The sequence below is a fragment of the Panthera leo genome, chromosome A1 (genome assembly GCF_018350215.1).
Source record: "Panthera leo isolate Ple1 chromosome A1, P.leo_Ple1_pat1.1, whole genome shotgun sequence".
NCBI classification, from domain to species: Eukaryota; Metazoa; Chordata; class Mammalia; order Carnivora; family Felidae; genus Panthera; species Panthera leo.
In genome coordinates this window covers 87,266,358-87,286,901 of record NC_056679.1, presented here as the reverse complement: position 1 = coordinate 87,286,901, position 20,544 = coordinate 87,266,358, and the positions used below count along the sequence as shown (strand labels likewise).

Sequence of the window (20,544 nt, the reverse complement as noted above, 5' to 3'; positions counted from 1 at the left end):
ATCTTTTTTCCAAAACCCCTACATTCATCATTTTTTTTTTAATTCCATGTATGAGTGAAATCATATATATACCACATGTTCTTTATCCATTCATCAGTTGATGGACACTTGACTGCTTCCATGTTTTGGCTATTGTAGGTAATATTGCTATAAACATTGGGATGCATGTATTCATTTGAACTGGTGTTTTTGCAATCTTTGGGTAAATACCCAGTAGTGGGATTGCTGGATCATAGGGTAGTTCTACTTTTAACTTTTTCAGAAACCACCATACAGTTTTCCAGAGTGGCTGTGCCAGTTTGCATTCCCACCAACACTGTAAGAGGGTTCCCCTTTCTCCACAACCTCCCCAACACCTGTTGTTTCTTGTGTTGTTAATTTTAGCTATTCTGACAATGGCAAGGTGATATCTAATTGGAGTTTTTATTTGCATTTCCCTAATGATAAGTCATGATGAGCATCTTTTCATGTGTCTTTTGGCCATCTGGATGTCTTCTTTGGAGAAATGTCTGTTCATGCCTTCTGCTCATTTTTAATTGGATTATTTGTTTTTTGGGTGCTGAATTTTATAAGTTCATTATATATTTTGGATACTAATCCTTTATTGGTTAAGTCATTTGCAAATATTTTCTCCTATTCCCTAGGATTTTTATGGCTTTGGGTCTCACATTTAGGTCTTTCATCCCCATTTTGAATTTATTTTTGTGTACGGTATAAGAAAGCAGTACAGTTTCTTTCTTTTTTTTTTTTAATGTTACTGTCCAGTTTCCCAACACCATTTGTTGAAGATACTGTCTTTTTCTCATTGGATATTATTTCCTGATTTTGTGAAAATAATTGACCACATAATTGTGGACTTATTTCTGGGTTTTCTATTTTGTTCCATTGATCTATGTGTCTATTTTTGTGCCAGTACCATATTGTTTGCATTACTATAGCTCTGTGATATAACTTGAAGTCCAGATTGTGTTGCCTCCAGCTTTGCTTTTCTTTTTCAAAATTGCTGTGGATATTCAGGTTCTTTTATGGCTTCATACAAATTTTAAAATTGTTCATTACAGTTCTGTGAAAAATGTTAGTATTTTGATAAGGATTACCTTGATAGATTGCTTTGGGTAGTATAGACATTTGAACGATATTTGTTCTTCCAGTCCACTAGCATAGAATGTCTTTCCATTTCTTTGTGTTCTTTTCAATTTCTTTCACTAGTGTTTTATAGTTTAAGAGTACAGGTCTTTTACCTCTTTGGTTAGGTCTATTCCTAAGTATCTTATTATTTTCAGTGCAATTCTAAATGGGATTGATTCCTTAATTTCTTTTTCTGCAGCTTCATTATTGATTATAGAAATGCAACAGATTTCTGTACAGGGGTTTTGCATCCTGTGACATTACTGAATTTGTTCATCAGTCCTAGCAGTTTTTTGGATGAGCCTTTCAAGTTTTCTATATAGGGCATCATGTCATCTGAAGATAGTGAAAGTTTTTACTTCTTCCTTACTGATCACATGCCATGTATGTATGTATGTATGTATGTCTGATTGTGGTGGCTAGGGCCTCCATTACTATATTGAATAAAAGAGGTGAGAGTGGATATCCTTGTCTTATTCTTGGCCTTAAGGGAAAAGCTCTCGGTTTTCATTCATTACAAATGATGATAGCTGTTGGTTTTTTATATAAGGCTTTTATTGTGTTGAAGTGTGTTCTTTCTAAAGCTACTTTGTTAATTTTTTTTTTTCATGAATGGATGTTGTAGTTTGTCAAATGCTTTCTCTGGATGTATTGAAATTATCATATGGCTGTTATCCTTTCTCTTACCTTTTTCATGTTTTGTTGAAATTGCTTGATACTATGTTGTCAAGGATTTTTGCATCTGTGTTCATCATCAGAGATATTGGCCTGTAGTTTTCTTTTTTTAGTGGAGTCTATCTGGTTTTGCAAGTAGTGTAATTCTAGGTTCATAGAAATTTAGAAGTTTTCATTCCTTTTCTATTTTAGTTTGAGAAGAATAGATACTAACTCTCTTTAAATGTTTGGTAGAAATTGCCTATGAAATCACCTGGCCCTGGACTTTTGTTTGTTGGGAGGTTTTTGATTACTGTTTGAATTACTTTGCTGGTAATTCATCTTTTCAGGTTTACTCTTTCTTTCTGTTTCAATTTTGGTAATTTATATGTTTCTAGGAATTTTTTCCATTTCTACTAGGTTGTCCAGTTTGCTGGCTGATAGTTTTTTATAATATTCTCTTATAATTGTTATTCTGTGATTTTTCTTATTTTTGCTCTCTCATTTGTGATTTTATTTATTTGAGTCCTTTATCTTTTCTTCTGAGTAGTCTGACCACAGGCTTATCAATTTTACTATTTTTTTCTAAGAACAGCTTCTAGTTTCATTGACCTGTTCTGCTTTTTTCATTGTTTCTATATCATTTATTTCTGCTCTAATCTTTATTATTTCCTCCTCTTCTGGCTTTAGGTTTCACTTCTTGTTCTTTTTCTAGCTCCTTTGGGTGTAAGATTAGGCTGTTGATTTGAAAATTTTCTTGCTTCTTGAGGTAGATCTGCATTGCTCTAAATTCTCTCTAATGACCACTTTTGCTGTATCCAAAAGGTTTTTGACAGTTGTGCTTTCATTTTCACCCTTTTCCATGTACTTTTTTAAAATTTCTTCTTTGATTTCTTGGTTAATCCACTCATTATTTAGTAGCATATCATTTAACTTCCATATATATGTGTTCTGTCCAGATTTTTTCTTTTGGTTGACTTCTAGTTTCATAGTGTTGTGGTCAGAAAAGTTGCATCGTATGATTTCAATCTTTTTCAATTTGTTGAGGTTTGTTTTTTGGCCTAATATGTGATATATTCTGGAGAATGTCATCTGCACTTGAAAAAAATGTGTATTCTGTTGTTTTAGGATGGAATGTTCTGAATATAACTGTCAAGTCCATCTGTCCAGCGTGCTGTTCAAAACCATTGTTTCTTTGTTGATTTTCATTTAGACAACATGTTCATTGATGCAGTGGGGTGTGAAAGTCCCCTGTTGCTATTGTATTATTATCAATTTATTGTTTTATGTTTCTTATTAACTGTTTTATGGATTTGGGAGCACCTATGCTATGTGCATAAATATTTACAATTGTTAGTTCTTCATGCTAGATTGTCCCTGTTATTATTATATAGTGTCCTTTTTTTCTCTTATTACTTATTTTAAAGCTTATTTTGTATGATATAAGTATCATACTCTAACTTTCCTTTGACATCCATTTGCATAATAGATGTTTCTCCCACTCCCTTTCAATTAGCAAGTATCTTTATTTCATTTTTTTTTAATTTTTAAAGAGTTTTATTTATTTTTGAGAGACAAAGAGAGACAGAGCACCAGTAGGGGAGGGGTAGAAAGAGAAGGAGACACAGCATCTGAAGCAGGCTCCAGGCTCTGAGCTGTCAGCACAGAGCCCTATGTGGGGCTCAAACCCATGAACCGTGAGATCATGACCTGAGCTAAAGTCCGCTGCTTAACTGACTGAGCCACCCAGGTGCCCCGAATATCTTTAGTTCTCAAATGAGTCTCTTGTAGGCAGTATATAGATGAGTATTGTCTTTTTTTAAAATCCTTTTGGTCTTTTGATTGGACCATTTAGTTCATTTACATTCAATGTGGTTATTGGTAGATACATATTTATTGCCATTTTATTACTTGTTTTGTGGTTGTTTCTGAATATTTTCTTTGTTACATTCTTGTTCTCCTATAGTTTGCTGATTTTCTTTAGTGTTACATTTAAATTTCTTTTTCCTTATTCTTTGTATTTTTTACTAGTTTTTGATTTGTGGTTAATATTAGGTTTGTATATAACAGCTTCTGCATGTAGCAGTCTTATTAAGTTGATGGTTATTTAACTTTGGATCCATTCTTCACTCCTCTCCTCTCCACATTTTGGGTATGTGGTGTCATATTTTCATCTGAGACTATCCTGGTTTATCCAGGTGAGGCCAGTGTAAACACAAAGGTCTTTAAATGGTGTAAGGAACAGCAGAAACAGTGTCAGAATAATGCAGTAGGAGTAAAATTCAAACAGCCAATGCTGGTTTTATATCACAGGCATTGAAAAAAGGGGGCCTATTATCCAAGGACTGAGGCCACCTTCTAGAAGTTAGAAAAGACAAAGAATGTAACTCCCCTAGAGTCTGCACGAATGAGTTCAGCCATATCAATTCCTTGATGTGAGACTCATTTTGTAATTCTGATCTCTAGTATTTTAAGATAATTAACATGTATTGTTTTAACCATCAGGTTTGTGGTAATTGGTTATAGCAGCAAAAGGAGACTAATACAACATGAAACACTGGAGCTAATTTTGCTAATTTTGCCATTGCTGAGATCAATTTCTAGGCATCCATTTTAATTAATGATTAGAAGTACTTTTAAATCTCTGAGTTGCAGTATTAAGTCCAGACCCTCTGGTAAGTGCACTGATATGAAGACATTCATTTAGTCATATAAAATACATATGCTTTCCTCAAAATCTAGGAATTCATTCAATAACAAAACCATGATGCTGAATTAACACTTTTGTTTTCTTGATTTGGTGTTTTCTTAGCATAATACCTTGCTATTACAATCTACCCCATTTCAAAGACATGTTGGGTCTGATTTTCATTTTGAGGATAAATACATTGAAGTGCTTTTGGTAAGGCATAATCTTTGACTTTTTCTCACAAGATGATGTCTTCAAGGTTTTCAGTATGAAGAACCTCATTATCCAGTAACAGAAGGAGTGCCTCATCTGACAAAAGCCTTGGAGGTTGGGATTCAGGGTAATTGTAGTCATCAGAAATTCTCCCAGATATTATCATTCTGACTTTAAGAGTCATATTCTTTTCTAATCAATACCCTAACTTTAAATAAGAAATCTACTCTGAATCTTAATTCAACTGGCCTTTAGAGCAGTCATGGCATGTTCCATGTTTTTAACCTGAGACTAAATATGCTTGTTCCTGGAAATTTTAACATCTTCAGCACCAATAATGACAACTACTTCACCCAGTAGTCTGATTTTCTCATCCCCTTTATATGGATAGTTGGTTCTTCAAATTTTTGTTAATGGTATAATTGAATTGTATTAAGGCCGTGTAATTCCCTCAGTTCATGATAATAAAACAGTATTAAGGTTGATATTTTGTCTAATTAAATAATTGTATATGAATACATTTATAAAGTTTTATATATATATATATACACACATATATATGTATATGTACGTATATACATACATATATGTTATTCCATACATGAAATCAGTGCATTGAACATGACTTTCTATTTATGAAAAATAGTGAGCTATGAGAAATTATTAACATATTGTTGTTTTGCAGAAACTGTTAAATTTATTTAATACATACAAAGATTTTATGGGTCACCATCAAGTCAATTAAGTTGTAAATTTAAGAATTACTCAATATTCCTCTTATAAATTGGGATTTTTTCCATATTTAGTACTCTGTGACTTTCCTCATTCTATATTGCTAATTTAAAAAATACTAGTTGTGGGGAGCAGGAAAATGGCAGTGGGGGAATCTAGTAGGAGGAATCTAGTCTTCCCTCATTCCACAAACATGACTAGATAAGCAAATTATCCTAAATATCCCACAAATGGATGGCAAGAGTGACAGAACAAACTCAACAATGAAAGGGAGAGAAGAAACCACAATGAAGAAGGGAGGAAGTGCAGAAATGTAGTTTAGGGGAGAAAAAGATCACGGGTGCTGTAGAAGGGAGGTAGCCATGGTTGCAGAGAAGGATGGGAGAGAGATTAGCAAACAGAGGAATGCACAAGGAGAACATTTCCCCAAAACCATTGGCTTAGAAAATGAGAGCACCTGAATTTTGTGAGTTCTTGCAACCAGTAGGGCCTAAAAGTTGGAATTTTAAATGGCAGCAGGCTGGGCTGACAACCTGGGAGTAGGCAGCATGGAAACAATGATCTGAAGGAGTTGGGGCACACGGGTGGGAGATTATTTGGTCTTCTCAGAATGCATCCCTGAGAGGCAGCTTTCATGGAGACACTTCTCTGGGAACAAAGGATCTGGCCAGTGCCATTTCCATCACCTGCACACCTCAGCATAAGCACAGATCACCTGCAAAAAACAGCATAGTGTAGACACTGGATAATTTGCTTACACCAAGACCAACATAACTGTGATCTGGTGACCTGCTCTTTTCAGTCACATTTGCCTCACTCCCAGCATGGGACTTCCCCAGAAGACCAGCTAAAACCCCTTCCCACACCATGTTTCCCAAGAAAACAAGAGAGTTCTGCAGGGCCTCACTTCCAGTGGTACTGGTGTCAAGTTTCATTACACAAGCAGATCAAAGCACACCTAGTTAAAACTCACCACATTCTGACTAGGGACAAAATACTGATGATTGCAGGCAAGGAGAGCCTCTACAGATGACTGTCATGAAGGATGGAGCAGCCAGAAGACAAGAGCAGAGCACACACAGCACACACAACACACTCCCTGAGGTGCTAGCCACTACCTAACTTCTTTTTCACAAGGCCATTACTTTCAGGAATAGGAGACATAAGTGGCTTTTCTAACACACAAAAGAAGTCAGAGTCTTAGACAAAATGTGAAGACAGAGGAATTTATCCCATTGAAAGAACAACATAAAGCCTTGGCCAGAGATCTAAGTGAAACGTATATAAGTAACATGCCTGATATAGAATTCAAGGCAATGATCATATAGATACTCACTGGGCTTGAGAAAAGAATAGAAGACAACAGTGAGACCCTTACCACAGGGACAAAACAAAAAACAATAATCAGATATGAAGGATGAAATAAACAAGATTAAAAACGCAGTTGATGCAAGGAGCAGCAGGGTAGAAGAGTCAGAGGAATGAATTAATGGTCTGTGAGACAAAGTAATGGAATGCGATGAAGCTGAACAAAGACAGAAGGAAGAATTATGCAAAAGGAGAATATATTTAGGGAACCCAGTGACTCCATCAAATATAATAACATTCATATCATAGTAGTTCTAAAAGAAGAAAAGAGAGAAAGGGGCATAAAAAATTTACTTGAAGAAATAATGGCTGAAACCTTCCCTCATCTGGGGAAGGAAACAGACATCCAGAGCCAGGAGACACAGAGAACTCCCTTCAAAATCAATAAATGCCAACCAACACCAAGACATTGTAAATACATTTGCAAAATAGAGCAATAAAGAGAAAATCATAAAAGCAGCAAGACAAAAGAAGTTCTTAACTTACATGGAGGGCCATAACACTAGGTGGAGATTTCTTAACAGAAACTTGGTAGGCCAGAGGGAGTGGCATGCTATATAAAACATGATAAATGGAAAAATCTGCATCCAAGAATACTTTGTCCACCAGGACTGTCTTTCAGAATAGAAGGAGTGATAATGAGTTTACCAGACACAAAAGCATGAGAGGAGTTTGTGACCATTGAACCAGCCTTGCAAGAAATATTAAAGAGGACTCTTTTTTTTTTGTTTTTAAACTGAAATTTTGTTTTTTTTCAATACATGCAGTTTATTGTCAAATTGGTTTCCATACAACACCCAGTGCTCATCCCAAAAGGTGCCCTCCTCAATACCCATCACCCACCCTCCCCTCCCTCCCACCCCCCCTCAACCCTCAGTTTGTTCTCAGTTTTTAAGAGTCTCTTATGCTTTGGCTCTCTCCCACTCTAGCCTCCTTTTTTTCCCTTTCCCTCCCCCATGGGTTTCTGTTAAGTTTCTCAGAATCCACATAAGAGTGAAAACATATGGTATCTGTCTTTCTCTGTATGGCTTATTTCACTTAGCATCACACTCTCCAGTTCCATCCACGTTGCTACAAAGGGCCATATTTCATTCTTTCTCATTGCCACATAGTACTCCATTGTGTATATAAATCACAATTTCTTTATCCATTCATCAGTTGATGGACATTTAGGCTCTTTCCATAATTTGGCTATTGTTGAGAGTGCTGCTATAAACATTGGGATACAAGTGCCCCTATGCATCAGTACTCCTGTATCCCTTGGGTAAATTCCTAGCAGTGCTACTGCTGGGTCATAGGGTAGGTCTATTTTTAATTTTCTGAAGAACCTCCACACTGTTTTCCAGAGTGGCTGCACCAATTTGCATTCCCACCAACAGTGCAAGAGGGTTCCCGTTTCTCCACATCCTCTCCAGCATCTATAGTCTCCTGATTTGTTCATTTTGGCCACTCTGACTGGCGTGAGGTGATATCTGAGTGTGGTTTTGATTTATATTTCCCTGATGAGGAGCGACGTTCAGCATCTTTTCATTTGCCTGTTGGCCATCCGGATGTCTTCTTTCGAGAAGTGTCTATTCATGATTTCTGCCCATTTCTTCACTGGGTTATTTGTTTCTCAGGTGTGGAGTTTGGTGAGCTCTTTATAGATTTTGGATACAAGCCCTTTGTCCAATATGTCATTTGCAAACATCTTTTCCCATTCTGTTGGTTGTCTTTTAGTTTTGTTGGTTGTTTCCTTTGCTGTGCATAAGCTTTTTATCTTCATAAGGTCCAAGTAGTTCATTTTTGTTTTTAATTCCCTTGCCTTTGGGGATGTGTCAAGTAAGAAATTGCTATGGCTGAGGTCAGAGAGGTCTTTTCCTGCTTTCTCCTCTAGGGTTTTGAAGGTTTCCTGTCTCACATTCAGGATCTTTATCCATTTTGAGTTTATTTTTGTGAATGGTGTGAGAAAGTGGTCTAGTTTCAACCTTCTGCATGTTGCTGTCCAGTTCTCCCAGCACCATTTGTTAAAGAGACTGTCTTTTTTCCATTGGATGTTCTCACCTGCTTTGTCAAAGATTAGTTGGCCATACGTTTGTGGGTCTAGTTCTGGGGTTTCTATTCTATTCCATTGGTCTATGTGTCTGTTTTTGTGCCAATACCATGCTGTCTTGATGATGACAGCTTTGTAGTAGAGGCTCAAGTCTGGGATTGTAATGCCTCCTGCTTTGGTCTTCTACTTCAAAATTACTTTGGCTATTCGGGGCCTTTTGTGGTTCCATATGAATTTTAGGATTTCTTGTTCTAGTTTCGAGAAGAATGCTGGTGCAATTTTCATTGGGATTGCATTGAATGTGTAGATAGCTTTGGGTAGTATTGATATTTTCACAATATTTATTCTTCCAATCCATGAGCATGGAATGTTTTTCCATTTCTTTATATCTTCTTCAATTTCTTTCATAAGCTTTCTATAGTTTTCAGCATACAGATCTTTTACATCTTTGGTTAGATTGCTCCTAGGTATTTTATGCTTCTTGGTGCAATTGTGAACGGGATCAGTTTCTTTATTTGTCTTTCTGTTGCTTCATTATTAGTGTATAAGAATGCCACTGATTTCTGTACAAAAATTTTGTATCCTGCGACTTTGCTGAATTCATGTATCAGTTCTAGCAGACTTTTGGTGGAGTCTATCGGATTTTCCATGTATAATATCATGTCATCTGCAAAAAGTGAAAGCTTGACTTCATCCTTGCCAACTTGGATGCCTTTGATTTCCTTTTGTTGTCTGATTGCTGATGCTAGAACTTCCAACACTATGTTAAACAACAGCGGTGAGAGTGAGCATTCCTGTCGTGTTCCTGATCTCAGGGAAAAAGCTCTCAGTTTTTCCCCATTGAGGATGATGTTAGCTGTGGGCTTTTCATAAATGGCTTTTATGATCTCTAAGTATGTTCCTTCTATCCCGAGTATCTCGAGGGTTTTTATTAAGAAAGGGTGCTGAATTTTGTCAAATGCCTTTTCTGCATCGATTGACAGGATCATATGGTTCTTATCTTTTCTTTTATTAATGTGATGTATCACGTTGATTGATTTGTGAATGTTGAACCAGCCCTGCATCCCAGGAATGAATCCCACTTGATCATGGTGAATAATTCTTTGTATATGCTGTTGAATTCGATTTGCTAGTATCTTATGGAGATTTTCTGCATCCATCTTCATCAAGGATATTGGTCAGTAGTTCTCTTTTGTTACTGGGTCTCTGTCTGGTTTAGGAATCAAAGTAATACTAGCTTCATAGAATGAGTCTGGAAGTTTTCCTTCCCTTTCTATTTTTTGGAATAGCTTGAGAAGGATAGGTATTATCTCTGCTTTAAATGTCTGGTAGAACTCCCCTGGGAAGCCATCTGGCCCTGGACTCTTATTTGTTGGGAGATTTTTGATGATTGATTCAATTTCTTCGCTGGTTATGGGTCTGTTCAAGCTTTCTATTTCCTCCTGATTGAGTTTTGGAAGAGTGTGGGTGTTTAGGAATTTGTCCATTTCTTCCAGGTTGTCCAGTTTGTTGGCATATAATTTTTCATAGTATTCCCTGATAATTGCTTGTATCTCTGAGGGATTGGTTGTAATAATTCTATTTTCATTCACGATTTTATCTATTTGGGTCATCTCCCTTTTCTTTTTGAGAAGCCTGGCTAGAGGGTTATCAATTTTGTTTATGTTTAAAAAAAAAATAACTCCAGGTTTCGTTGATCTGCTCTACAGTTTTTTTAAGATTCTATATTGTTTATTTCTGCTCTGATCTTTCTTATTTCTCTTCTTCTGCTGGGTTTAGGCTGTCTTTGCTCTTCTGCTTCTATTTCCTTTAGGTGTGCTGTTAGATTTTTATTTGGGATTTTTCTTGTTTCTGGAGATAGGCCTGGATTGCAATGTATTTTCCTCTCAGGACTGCCTTCGCTGCATCCCAAAGCGTTTGGATTGTTGTATTTTCATTTTCGTTTGTTTCCATACATTTTTAAATTTCTTGTCTAATTGCCTGGTTGACCCACTCATTCTTTAGTAGGGTGTTCTTTAACCTCCATGCTTTTGGAGGTTTTCAAGACTTTTTCCTGTGGTTGATTTCAAGCTTCATAGCATTGTGGTCTGAAAGTATGCATGGTATGATTTCAATTCTTGTATACTTATGAAGGGCTGTTTTGTGACCCAGTATATGATCTATCTTGGAGAATATTCCATGTGCACTCAAGAAGAAAGTATATTCTGTTGTTTGGGATGCAGATTTCTAAATATATCTGTCAAGTCCATCTGATCCAATGTATCATTCAGGGCCCTTGTTTCTTTATTGACCATGTGTCTTGATGATCTATCCATTTCTGTAAATGGGGTATTCAAGTCCCCTGCAATTACTACATTCTTATCAGTAAGGTTGGTTATGTTCACGAGTAATGTTTTATATATTTGGGGGCTCCTGTATTCGGTGCATAGACATTTATAATTGTTAGCTCTTCCTGATGGATAGACCCTGTGATTATTCCATAATGTCCTTCTTCATCTCTTGTTACAGCCTTTAATTTAAAGTCTAGTTTGTCTGATATAAGTATGGGTACTCCAGCTTTCTTTTGACTTCCAGTAGCATGACGAATAGTTCTCCATCCCCTCACTCTCGATCTGAAGGTGTCCTCAGGTCTAAAATGAGTCTCTTGTAGACAGCAAATAGATGGGTTTTGTTTTTTTTATCCATTCTGATACCCTATGTCTTTTGGTTGGCACATTTATCCATTTACATTCAGTGTTATTATAGAAAGATATGGGTTTAGGGTCATTGTGATGTCCATAGTTTTCATGCTTGTAGCGATGTCTCTGCTACTTTGTCTCACAGGATCCCCCTTAGGATCTCTTGTAGGGCTGGTTTTGTGGTGACGAATTCCTTCAGTTTTTGTTTGTGTGGGAAGACCTTTATCTCTCCTTCTATTCTAAATGACAGACTTGCTGGATAAAGGATTCTCCGCTGCATATTTTTCTGTTCATTACATTGAAGATCTCCTGCCATTCCTTTCTGGCCTGCCAAGTTTCAGTAGAGAGATCAGTCACGTGTCTTATAGGTCTCCCTTTATATGTTAGAGCACGTTTATCTCTACCTGCTTTCAGAATTGTCTCTTTATCCTTGTATTTTGCCAGTTTCACTACGATATGTTGTGCAGAAGATCGATTCAAGTTACGTCTGAAGGGAGTCCTCTGTGCCTCTTGGATTTCAATGCCTTTTTCCTTCCCCAGATCAGGGAAGTTCTCAGCTATGATTTCTTCAAGTACACCTTCAGCACCTTTCCCTCTCTCTTCCTCCTCTGGAATACCAATTATGCGCAGATTATTTCTCTTTAGTGCATCACTTAGTTATCTAATTTTACCCTCATACTCCTGGATTTTATCTCTCTTTTTCTCAGCTTCTTCTTTTTCCATAATTTTATCTTCTAGTTCACCTATTCTCTCCTCTGCCTCTTCAATCCGAGCCTTGGTTGTCTCCATTTTATTTTGCAGCTCATAAATAGCATTTTTTAGCTCCTCCTGGCTGTTCCTTATTCCCTGGATCTCTGTAGCAATAGATTCTCTGCTGTCCTTTATACTGTTTTCAAGCCCAGTGATTAATTTTATGGCTATATTCTAAATTCACTTTCTGTTATATTGTTTAAATCATTTTTGATCAGTTTGTTACCTGTTGTTTTTTCCTGGACGTTTTTTGAGGGGAATTCTTCCGTTTGGTCATTTTGGATTGTCCCTGGAGTGGTGTGGAACTGAGGGGCACTTCCCCTGTTCTGTCTTGAATAACCTGCATTGGTGGGCGGGGCCACAGTCAGGCCTGATGTCTGCCCCCAGCCCACTGCTGGGGCCACAGTCAGACTGGTGTGTGCCTTCTCTTCCCCTCTCCTAGGGGCGGGATTCACTGTGGGGTTGTGTGGCCCATCTGGGCTACTTGCACACTGCCAGGCTTGTGGTGCTGGGGATCTGGCTTATTACCTGGGGTGGATCAGCTAGGTGCACAAGCGGGAGGGGCAGGCTCAGCTCGCTTTTCCTTCGGAGATCCGCTTCGGGAGGGGCCCTCTTCTGTGGGCCTCTCATCTGCGCTTGGCTCTGTGGACTCTGTTCTGCTAGTCTTCTGGCGGTTTTCTGGGTTATTTACGCTGGTGTAAGTGGAATCTAAGTGATCAGCAGGATGCGTGGTGGGCCCAGCGCCCTCCTACGCTGCCATCTTCCCAGCTGCCTCTGAAATTTTGTCCCGCTGAGTCTACAGAGGACTCTTTAAGTGGAAAGGAGAGATCTCAAGTGACAGTGTAAACACATGAAACAGAAAAGTAGTAAAAATGAATATTTGTATAAAATTTGGTCAAGGAACTCACACTAAAAAAAAAGGTTATAAAATATGATAACATAAAACAGGGGAAGGAAGGGGAAAAATGGGTTGAAACTTGAATGACTATCAACTTAATATAGATTTCAATTTGAAGAAGAGTTTGTATACAAATGTAATAGTAACCATATAGTAAGAACCAGTAGTAAACATGCAAACAATAAAGAGAAAAAATCCAAATATACCATTAAAGGAAATCAGGAAAGCATAGAAAGACAAGCAAGGATCAGAGAAAATCTCCAGAAACAAGCACAAAATAAGTAATAAAATGGCAATAAATACATATCTATCAATAATTATTTTGAATGTAAATGGACTAAATACTTCACTCCAAACACATGAAGTGTCAGAATGGATTAAAAAAATAAAGACCCATCCCTTTCCATGCTACCCAGGGAGAGATTCATATGATATTGCATTCTAGTCATAACTTAAAGGGAAAAATCCAGAGACTTGATGTCCTGCAAATGAATGAGGAGGATGTCCTCAAATTCCTTGTGGCAGGAACCCATATAGGTGGCACCAACCTTGACTTCTAAATGGAACAGTACATCTACAAAAGAAAAATTAATGGCATCTACGTCAAAGATCTGAAGAGAACCTGAGAGAAGCTTCTGCTGGCAGCTTGTGCCTGTGTTGCCATTGAAAACCTGGCTGATGTCAGTGTTATCCCATCCAGGAGTACTGGCCAGCGAGCTGGGCTGCAGTGTGTTGATGCTACTGGAGCCACACTTATTGCTGGCCATTTCATTTTTGGAAACTTCACTAACTAGATCCAGGAAGTCTTCTGGGAACCAAGACCTCTGATGGCTACTGATCCCAGGGCTGACAACCAGATCTCACAGAGGCATCTTATGTTAACCTGCCTACCATCGCTCTGTGTAACACAGACTCTCCTCTGCACTATGTGGACATTGCCATCTTGTGCAACAATAGGGAGCTCACTAAATGGGTCTGATCTGGTGGATGCTTGCCCAGGAAGTTGTTTGAATGAATGATATCATAGCCTGTGAACACTTATGGCATATCATACCTGATCTCTACTTCTACAGAGATCCTGAAAAGAAAGAGCACACCTCTGCTGAAAAGACTGTGATCAAGGAGCAATTTCCAGGTGAATGTACTTTTTCACCTCCTGAGTTCACTCATCCTGAAGTCGCAGACTGCCCTGAAGGCATGCAGGTGCCCTCTGCGCCTATTCAGCAGTTCCCTACTGAAGATTGGAGTACTCAGCTTGCCACTGAAAACTAGTCTGCAGATCCCACTGTTCAGGCTGCTGAATGGGTAGGAACAGCCATTGAGTGATTTTAAGTTGCTCTTCCAAAAGACTGAAAGTGAAGGGCTAGAGAAACATTTATCATGCAAACGTATGTCAAAAGAAAGCCAGAGTAGCAATACTTATATTGGACAATTTATACTTTAAAACAAACACTATAACTTTTTGGAGAACCTCCGTACTGTTTTCTACAGTTGCTGCACCAGTTTGCATCCCCACCAACAGTGCAAGAAGGTTCCCCTTTTTCCACATCCTCACCAACACCTGTTGTTTTGTGTGTTGTTAATTTTAGCTATTCTGACAGGTATGAGGTGGTATCAACATGGTTTTAATTTGTATTAACCTGATAATGAGTGATGTTAAGCATATTTTCATGTGTCTGTTGTTCATCTGGATGTCTTCTTTGGAAAAATGTCTATTCAAGTCTTCTGCCCATTTTGTAATTGGATTATGTTTTTTGGGTATTGAGTTTTATAAGTTCTTAATATGTTTTAGGTATAAAACCTTATCAAATATGTCATTTGTAAATATCTTCTATCATTTTGTAGGTTACCTTTTTAGTTTTGTAACCTCTCTGGCATTGTCTGTAGCAAGTTCTTTCTAGATATGTCTCCTGAGGCAAGGAAATGAAAAACCAAAATAAACTCTTAAAAATTGACATGAACAAGTGAATATATAAGTATCTAAAAAATGGTACTTGTGAATCTAATCTTAACAACAAAAATACAAACTACTTCATCATTGACAGATATAATTAGCTTGAATATATTTGTATTTAATTTGAAATAGTTAATCTTGTTATTTGAGTATCTATCTCTATGATTGCTTATCTTTAAAAATTATATGGGGTGTCTGGGTGGCTCAGTCGGTTAAGCATCCGACTGTGGCTCAGGTAATTATCTCGCAGTTTGCAAATTCAAGCCCTACATCAGACTCGGTGCTGACAGCTCAGAGTCTGGAGTCTGCTTCAGATTCTTTGTCTCCTGCTCTCTCTTTGCTCCTTCCCTGCTTGCACTCTGTCTCTCCCTTTCTCAAAAGTTAGTAAACTTTACAAAATTAAAAAAATACATATGATTTCCCTATGATACTTTAATCAAATTTATATCCTAAATTTCATATATAATTGGTTTTTTTTTTTTTTGAACTTTCCATACTTTATTTTTATGGCATGTTTGTGGAGAAAATTTTATTACCCAATTCCAAAATCCACATTTATTCAGCAAATATGGTGCATGTCACTTACACAAAAACATAGTATTAATGCTTCCTGAACATATATTCTTTCTTGATCTTGTCATTCAGGTCTGAGAACCTCCATAACAACATGAGATAATGTCACATGCTTAGATGATGGGCTTCTTTGCAGTTAGATCACTGTATTGAAAACCTTTTCCCCCTAACTTGTGATAGTCCAAAAATGTCAATTTTTGTTTTTATCCTTTAGGCAAAGAAGTTTTATCTGCCTCTAATCAGGTAATAAAAATATTAACTTGTGTGATAAATGTCAAAATACAGATGACTTTATTTAAGGGTAGCTATAGGTCCTTCTGATAATTTCTGAATGAGCTTGTAAAGCACTTTATGTTTTAAATAATTTTCCTTATATTTTTAATGCAAAAATTGTAAAATTAAAAAAAATATATATATTTTAACTGATTTAAATGATTGGTAAGTTTGTTGTTGTCCTTATTGTTGTCCTAATTCTACTGAAGCTTATCATTTTAATTTTCAAAACTACTGTAACAAAAATAAAATTAAGTCAATTTACACTTATAATTTGACCACCAAAAACATTAATTCTTTTCAGCTTTTCATATTGCCTTCTAATGTTTAAACCCAGGAATTAGCATTTATATTTACAAACATGGTGGACCACATGGTGGTTAATAGACACATAAAGAATGTTTATTCCTTTTAATACTATATCACAAGCATTTTATTGATTTAATTATAATGCAGTATTTTAATGTTTTCCATTTTTTTTCATGGTCTATGCAACAAAAATGTATTTAAGGTCAAAATTTTAATCGTATTTTATCTTATGACACTTTATTTTTTATGTAGTTTGACTACTTATTGACATATAATTATTGCATATATTATGTCTGAATATCTGTGACTTAATGTATATCATTACTTTTTTAAAATAATATTCAGAAGGATAATAGTATCCTTCTTTTCCCTTTTAATATTTGAAGTGAAATGAAAGCATAATGAGTAGTAGTTTGGATACCTAATGTAAGATCACCATCAGACAAGAAGAAACAAAGGGCAGATGTTGAGCGCAAATTTGATAGATGATCCTGGATCCTTTATTTATTATTATTTTTATTTTTCTGTGCTTGGCAGGAACATGAGAATGGCAGTGGTTCTGAGGAAGTGTGCTACACTGTCATTAGTCACAGTTCCTGTCGGAGGCCCTCCCTGAGCTCCAACGATGATGGTTATGAGAATATCGACTCCACCACAAAGACAGTGAAGCCATTTAGAAATGGGCCCGAAACAGAATATGCCCTTCTCAGGATGACTTGTGCTACTAGGCCTTCTTCCTGTACCGCTGACCATGATTATGAACTTGTGCTTCCCCACTAGAAATCTCATGCTTCCACTAAAAAAGATGATACAAACTAGTAGCCTCCAAAGGAGTGTTTCTGCATCTCTGAAACATGACATCTTTGTGGTTTTGGTTAAGCCATATAAATTGACATAAGGTTATAGAGTATTCTACATTTCTTTGTAAGGTTTGAGGACATGGAAATGGTGGAATCTTCCTAGGGCATTGAACATCCCTCAATATATGACCTAACATCCAATTCCAACACTGCTCTACAAATTTCAAATGACAAAATTTCCACTCATAATCTATTTCATTTTTGAGGTATAATCTACTCAATAAACTTTTACAATATAAGACCAGACCATTTGTTAACCTGATTTTTACTTAAATTTTGACTTTTTTCACATATTGGAAGTTTTTGCTTCCAACTGTGACTGAGGTCACAGTTCAAAAATCCATAGGTTTTGATATTGACCTTTCTGAGAGGAGAAGCTGGGAGTCATTATAAAAGAATAAATGTATCAAATTTAGTTGCTTATTGTATTTTCCTCCAATGGTAAATCAAGATTCAAAGATTAGTAAAAAACAAATATAAGGTTTGTGCATATAGCTTTGCTCACAACATACTAATTAATTTAATCTATGACTAGCTACTTCTGCTGAAGGAAGGTGAAGAGTTTTGTCTTAAAATTCAGTATATTGGATTTCTGGGAAGATGGCAGGCACAGGAAGATCCTGAGATCACTTCGCCCCACAGAGACATTGAGATAACAGACACATCAATGCAACCAACTCTGAAAAGGTCCTGAAGACTGGGAGAACAGATCTTCCATAGTTAATCATAAAGAGGAGGCCATATTGAAAAAGGTAGAAAAGGAAGATACATAGTTGGGAAACAAATACTTGTTGCCTTTGGAAACAAGTGGGTTTCTATAGTCAGTGGGCCTTAACTCCAGGTACTTTAAAAATCAGTGGGTTTAGCTCTAGGACAGCTGGAGGGCAATAGGAAACTGAGTGCCCACCCTTAAGGAGACAACATAAAGGCGAACCCTGCTGAGATGCAGCATAGAAGCAGCAGTTTGAAAAGTGCCTAGAGTGTACAAGAGATTTATTTACTAATCTCAGAACATGTATTGGAGGGGCAGGTATCATTAAAAGGCTTCACCAAGAATAAAAATACTGGTGGTCACCATTTTCTAAATAACCAGACAATATTTGCAGGAATGTCTTCCACATTGCTAATTCCATGCACTTCACCCACACATTTCCCTGCAGATCTACACCCTCTAACCCACCCCACTCTGTAGGCCTCCCTCCAAAGTGCCTCAAGCCCCAACACACCCTGGAAGCAACCCCAACAGGGACTAGTACCACTTGGAAGTGACTCCTGCCCTGGGGAGAAGAGAAGATAATAAGACCAGTGTACCAGCAGTCCCAGCAACTGAATCCTATAGCTGGCAGCACAGAGAGAGTGCTTGACTGATCAGTGCAATTTCAACCCAAGTGGATGAACCGGGGGCAGGCATCTAGTCTAACTGATCTTGCCCACCAATGAAAGCTTTTCAGGGGACAATACAGGGAGAGCACCTTTCAAGTTGGTGTGACTGAAGTCTCAATAGATGGATTTAGAGTAGTCATCTGGTCTGATGGCCAGATCATCCCAACAACAAAAGTCTCTCAGGAGGCAGCATAGTGAAAGTGCCCTGCATTCACTGTGACAGCAGTCCCAGCAAATAGGCTGAGGGAAGCATCAGCTCTGACTACTGACACTGCCAACTACAAGCCCATGGCAACTGGAGACAAGCCCATTAACAGAACTAGAACCAAACCCAGCTTAGTGTGCATATAACAGGCAAAATGGGTCACTGCAGACAACTGGACTGAAAACATACATGGCTCAGCTGCAAGAGTTGGGAACATACAACTGACGTGGAAGATGCACCTGAAGTGCTTGGTTCTGGTGACTAAGAGATATTGTGCTACGAGGCACCATAGGACTCTTCTTCATAAAGCACTACTTTCAAGATCAGGAACATAGATGACTTTCTTAATACATAGAAACAAATACAGACAGTCAGACACAATGAGGAGACAGAGGGATATGTCTCAAATAAAAGAATAGCACAATGCCACAGCAAAAGAGCAAAATAAAACAAATAGGCAATATGCCTGTTAGAAAATTCAAAGTAATGGTCATAAAGATACTCACTGGACTTGAGGAAAGAAGAGAAAATCTCAGTGAGACCTTCAACAAAGAGAGAGAAAATATAAAAAAGAACCAGAGATGAAGATCTCAGTAACTGAAATAAAACATACAGTAAAGGGAATCAATAGCATATTAGAGGGAGCAGAAGAGCAGATCAATGATCTGGAAGACAGGGTAATGGAAAGTAATGAAGCTAAACAGCAAAGAGAAAAAAAATATCAAAAATATAAGAATAGGTTAAGGGAATTAGGTGACATTATCAAACCTAATACCATTTGCATTATAAAGATATCAGAAAGAGAAGACAGAGAGATGGGGGCAAAACATTTGTTTAAAGAAATAATAGCTGAAAATTTCCCTAATCTGGGGAAGAAAACAGATAGCCACATCCAGGAGGCACAGAGAACCCCCGAAAAATCAACCCCAGGAGATGTACACCAAGACACATAACAAATAAAATGGTAAAAAGTAGTGATAAAAGAACTTTAAAAGCAGTAGAGAAGAGAAAAGTTATATACAAGGGAAATCCCATAAAGCTATCAGCTGATCTTTTAAAAAATTTTCTTTTAGTTTAATTAATTAATTAATTAATTTATTTATTTATTCTGAGATAGAGAGAGACAGAAAGTAAGCAAGGGAGGAGCAGAGAGAGAAGGAGAGAGAGAATGTAAAACAGGCTCCACACTGTCAGCACAGAGTCCAATGCAGGGGCTTGACTTCACAAATCATGACATCATGACCTGAGTCAAAACCAAGACTTGGACAGTTAACCAACTCAGCCACCAGGTGACCTATATCAACTGATCTTTTAACAAAAACTTTACAAGCCAAAAGAAGGAAGCATGATATATTCAAAGCCCTCAAAAGATTAAAAAAAAATCCTGAAGCCAAGATAATCCAGCAAAATCACTATTCAGAATAGAAGGGGTTATAAAATTTCCCAGATAAACAAGAGTTAAAGGAGTTTATTATCATTTAACCAGCCTTACAAAAAATATGACAGGGAATTATTTGAGTGGAAAGAAAAGACCATAATCAGGAGAAAGAACATTGTAAAAGGAAAACCTTTAAAAGGTAATGCAAACATATAAAAAGGTAGTAGATTAATCATTATAAAATCAGCATGGTGGTTAAAACACAAAAGCAGTAAAATAAATTATAAATTCAAAAATCAGCCAAGGGATGCACAAAATAAAGAATGTAAACTATGACATAATATACATAAAATGTGCAGAGTGGAGTAAAAATCTAGTGCTTTTAAAATGTGTTCAAACTTTAGTGATAATGTAGACTACTATATTAATAAGATGTTATATGTGAAGCTAATGGTAAACACAATTAA

General features: G+C 37.0%; 1 protein-coding gene and 1 pseudogene across 3 annotated transcripts in view; both read left to right on the top strand.

Annotated features, from left to right (window-relative positions):
- The window catches only part of GCSAML (germinal center associated signaling and motility like), a 62,022-nt gene extending 44,671 nt beyond the window's left edge, over positions 1–17,351 (top strand). For all 3 annotated transcript variants that reach the window (XM_042905286.1, XM_042905292.1, XM_042905278.1), the window contains 2 exons: positions 15,884–15,912; positions 16,789–17,351. In XM_042905286.1, the coding sequence (XP_042761220.1) occupies positions 15,884–15,912; positions 16,789–17,031 (272 nt within the window). In that variant the 3' untranslated portion in view covers positions 17,032–17,351. The remainder of the gene's footprint in view (positions 1–15,883; positions 15,913–16,788) is intronic.
- LOC122224480 lies at positions 13,571–14,468 on the top strand (annotated as a pseudogene).
- Positions 17,352–20,544: the final 3,193 nt, after the last annotated feature.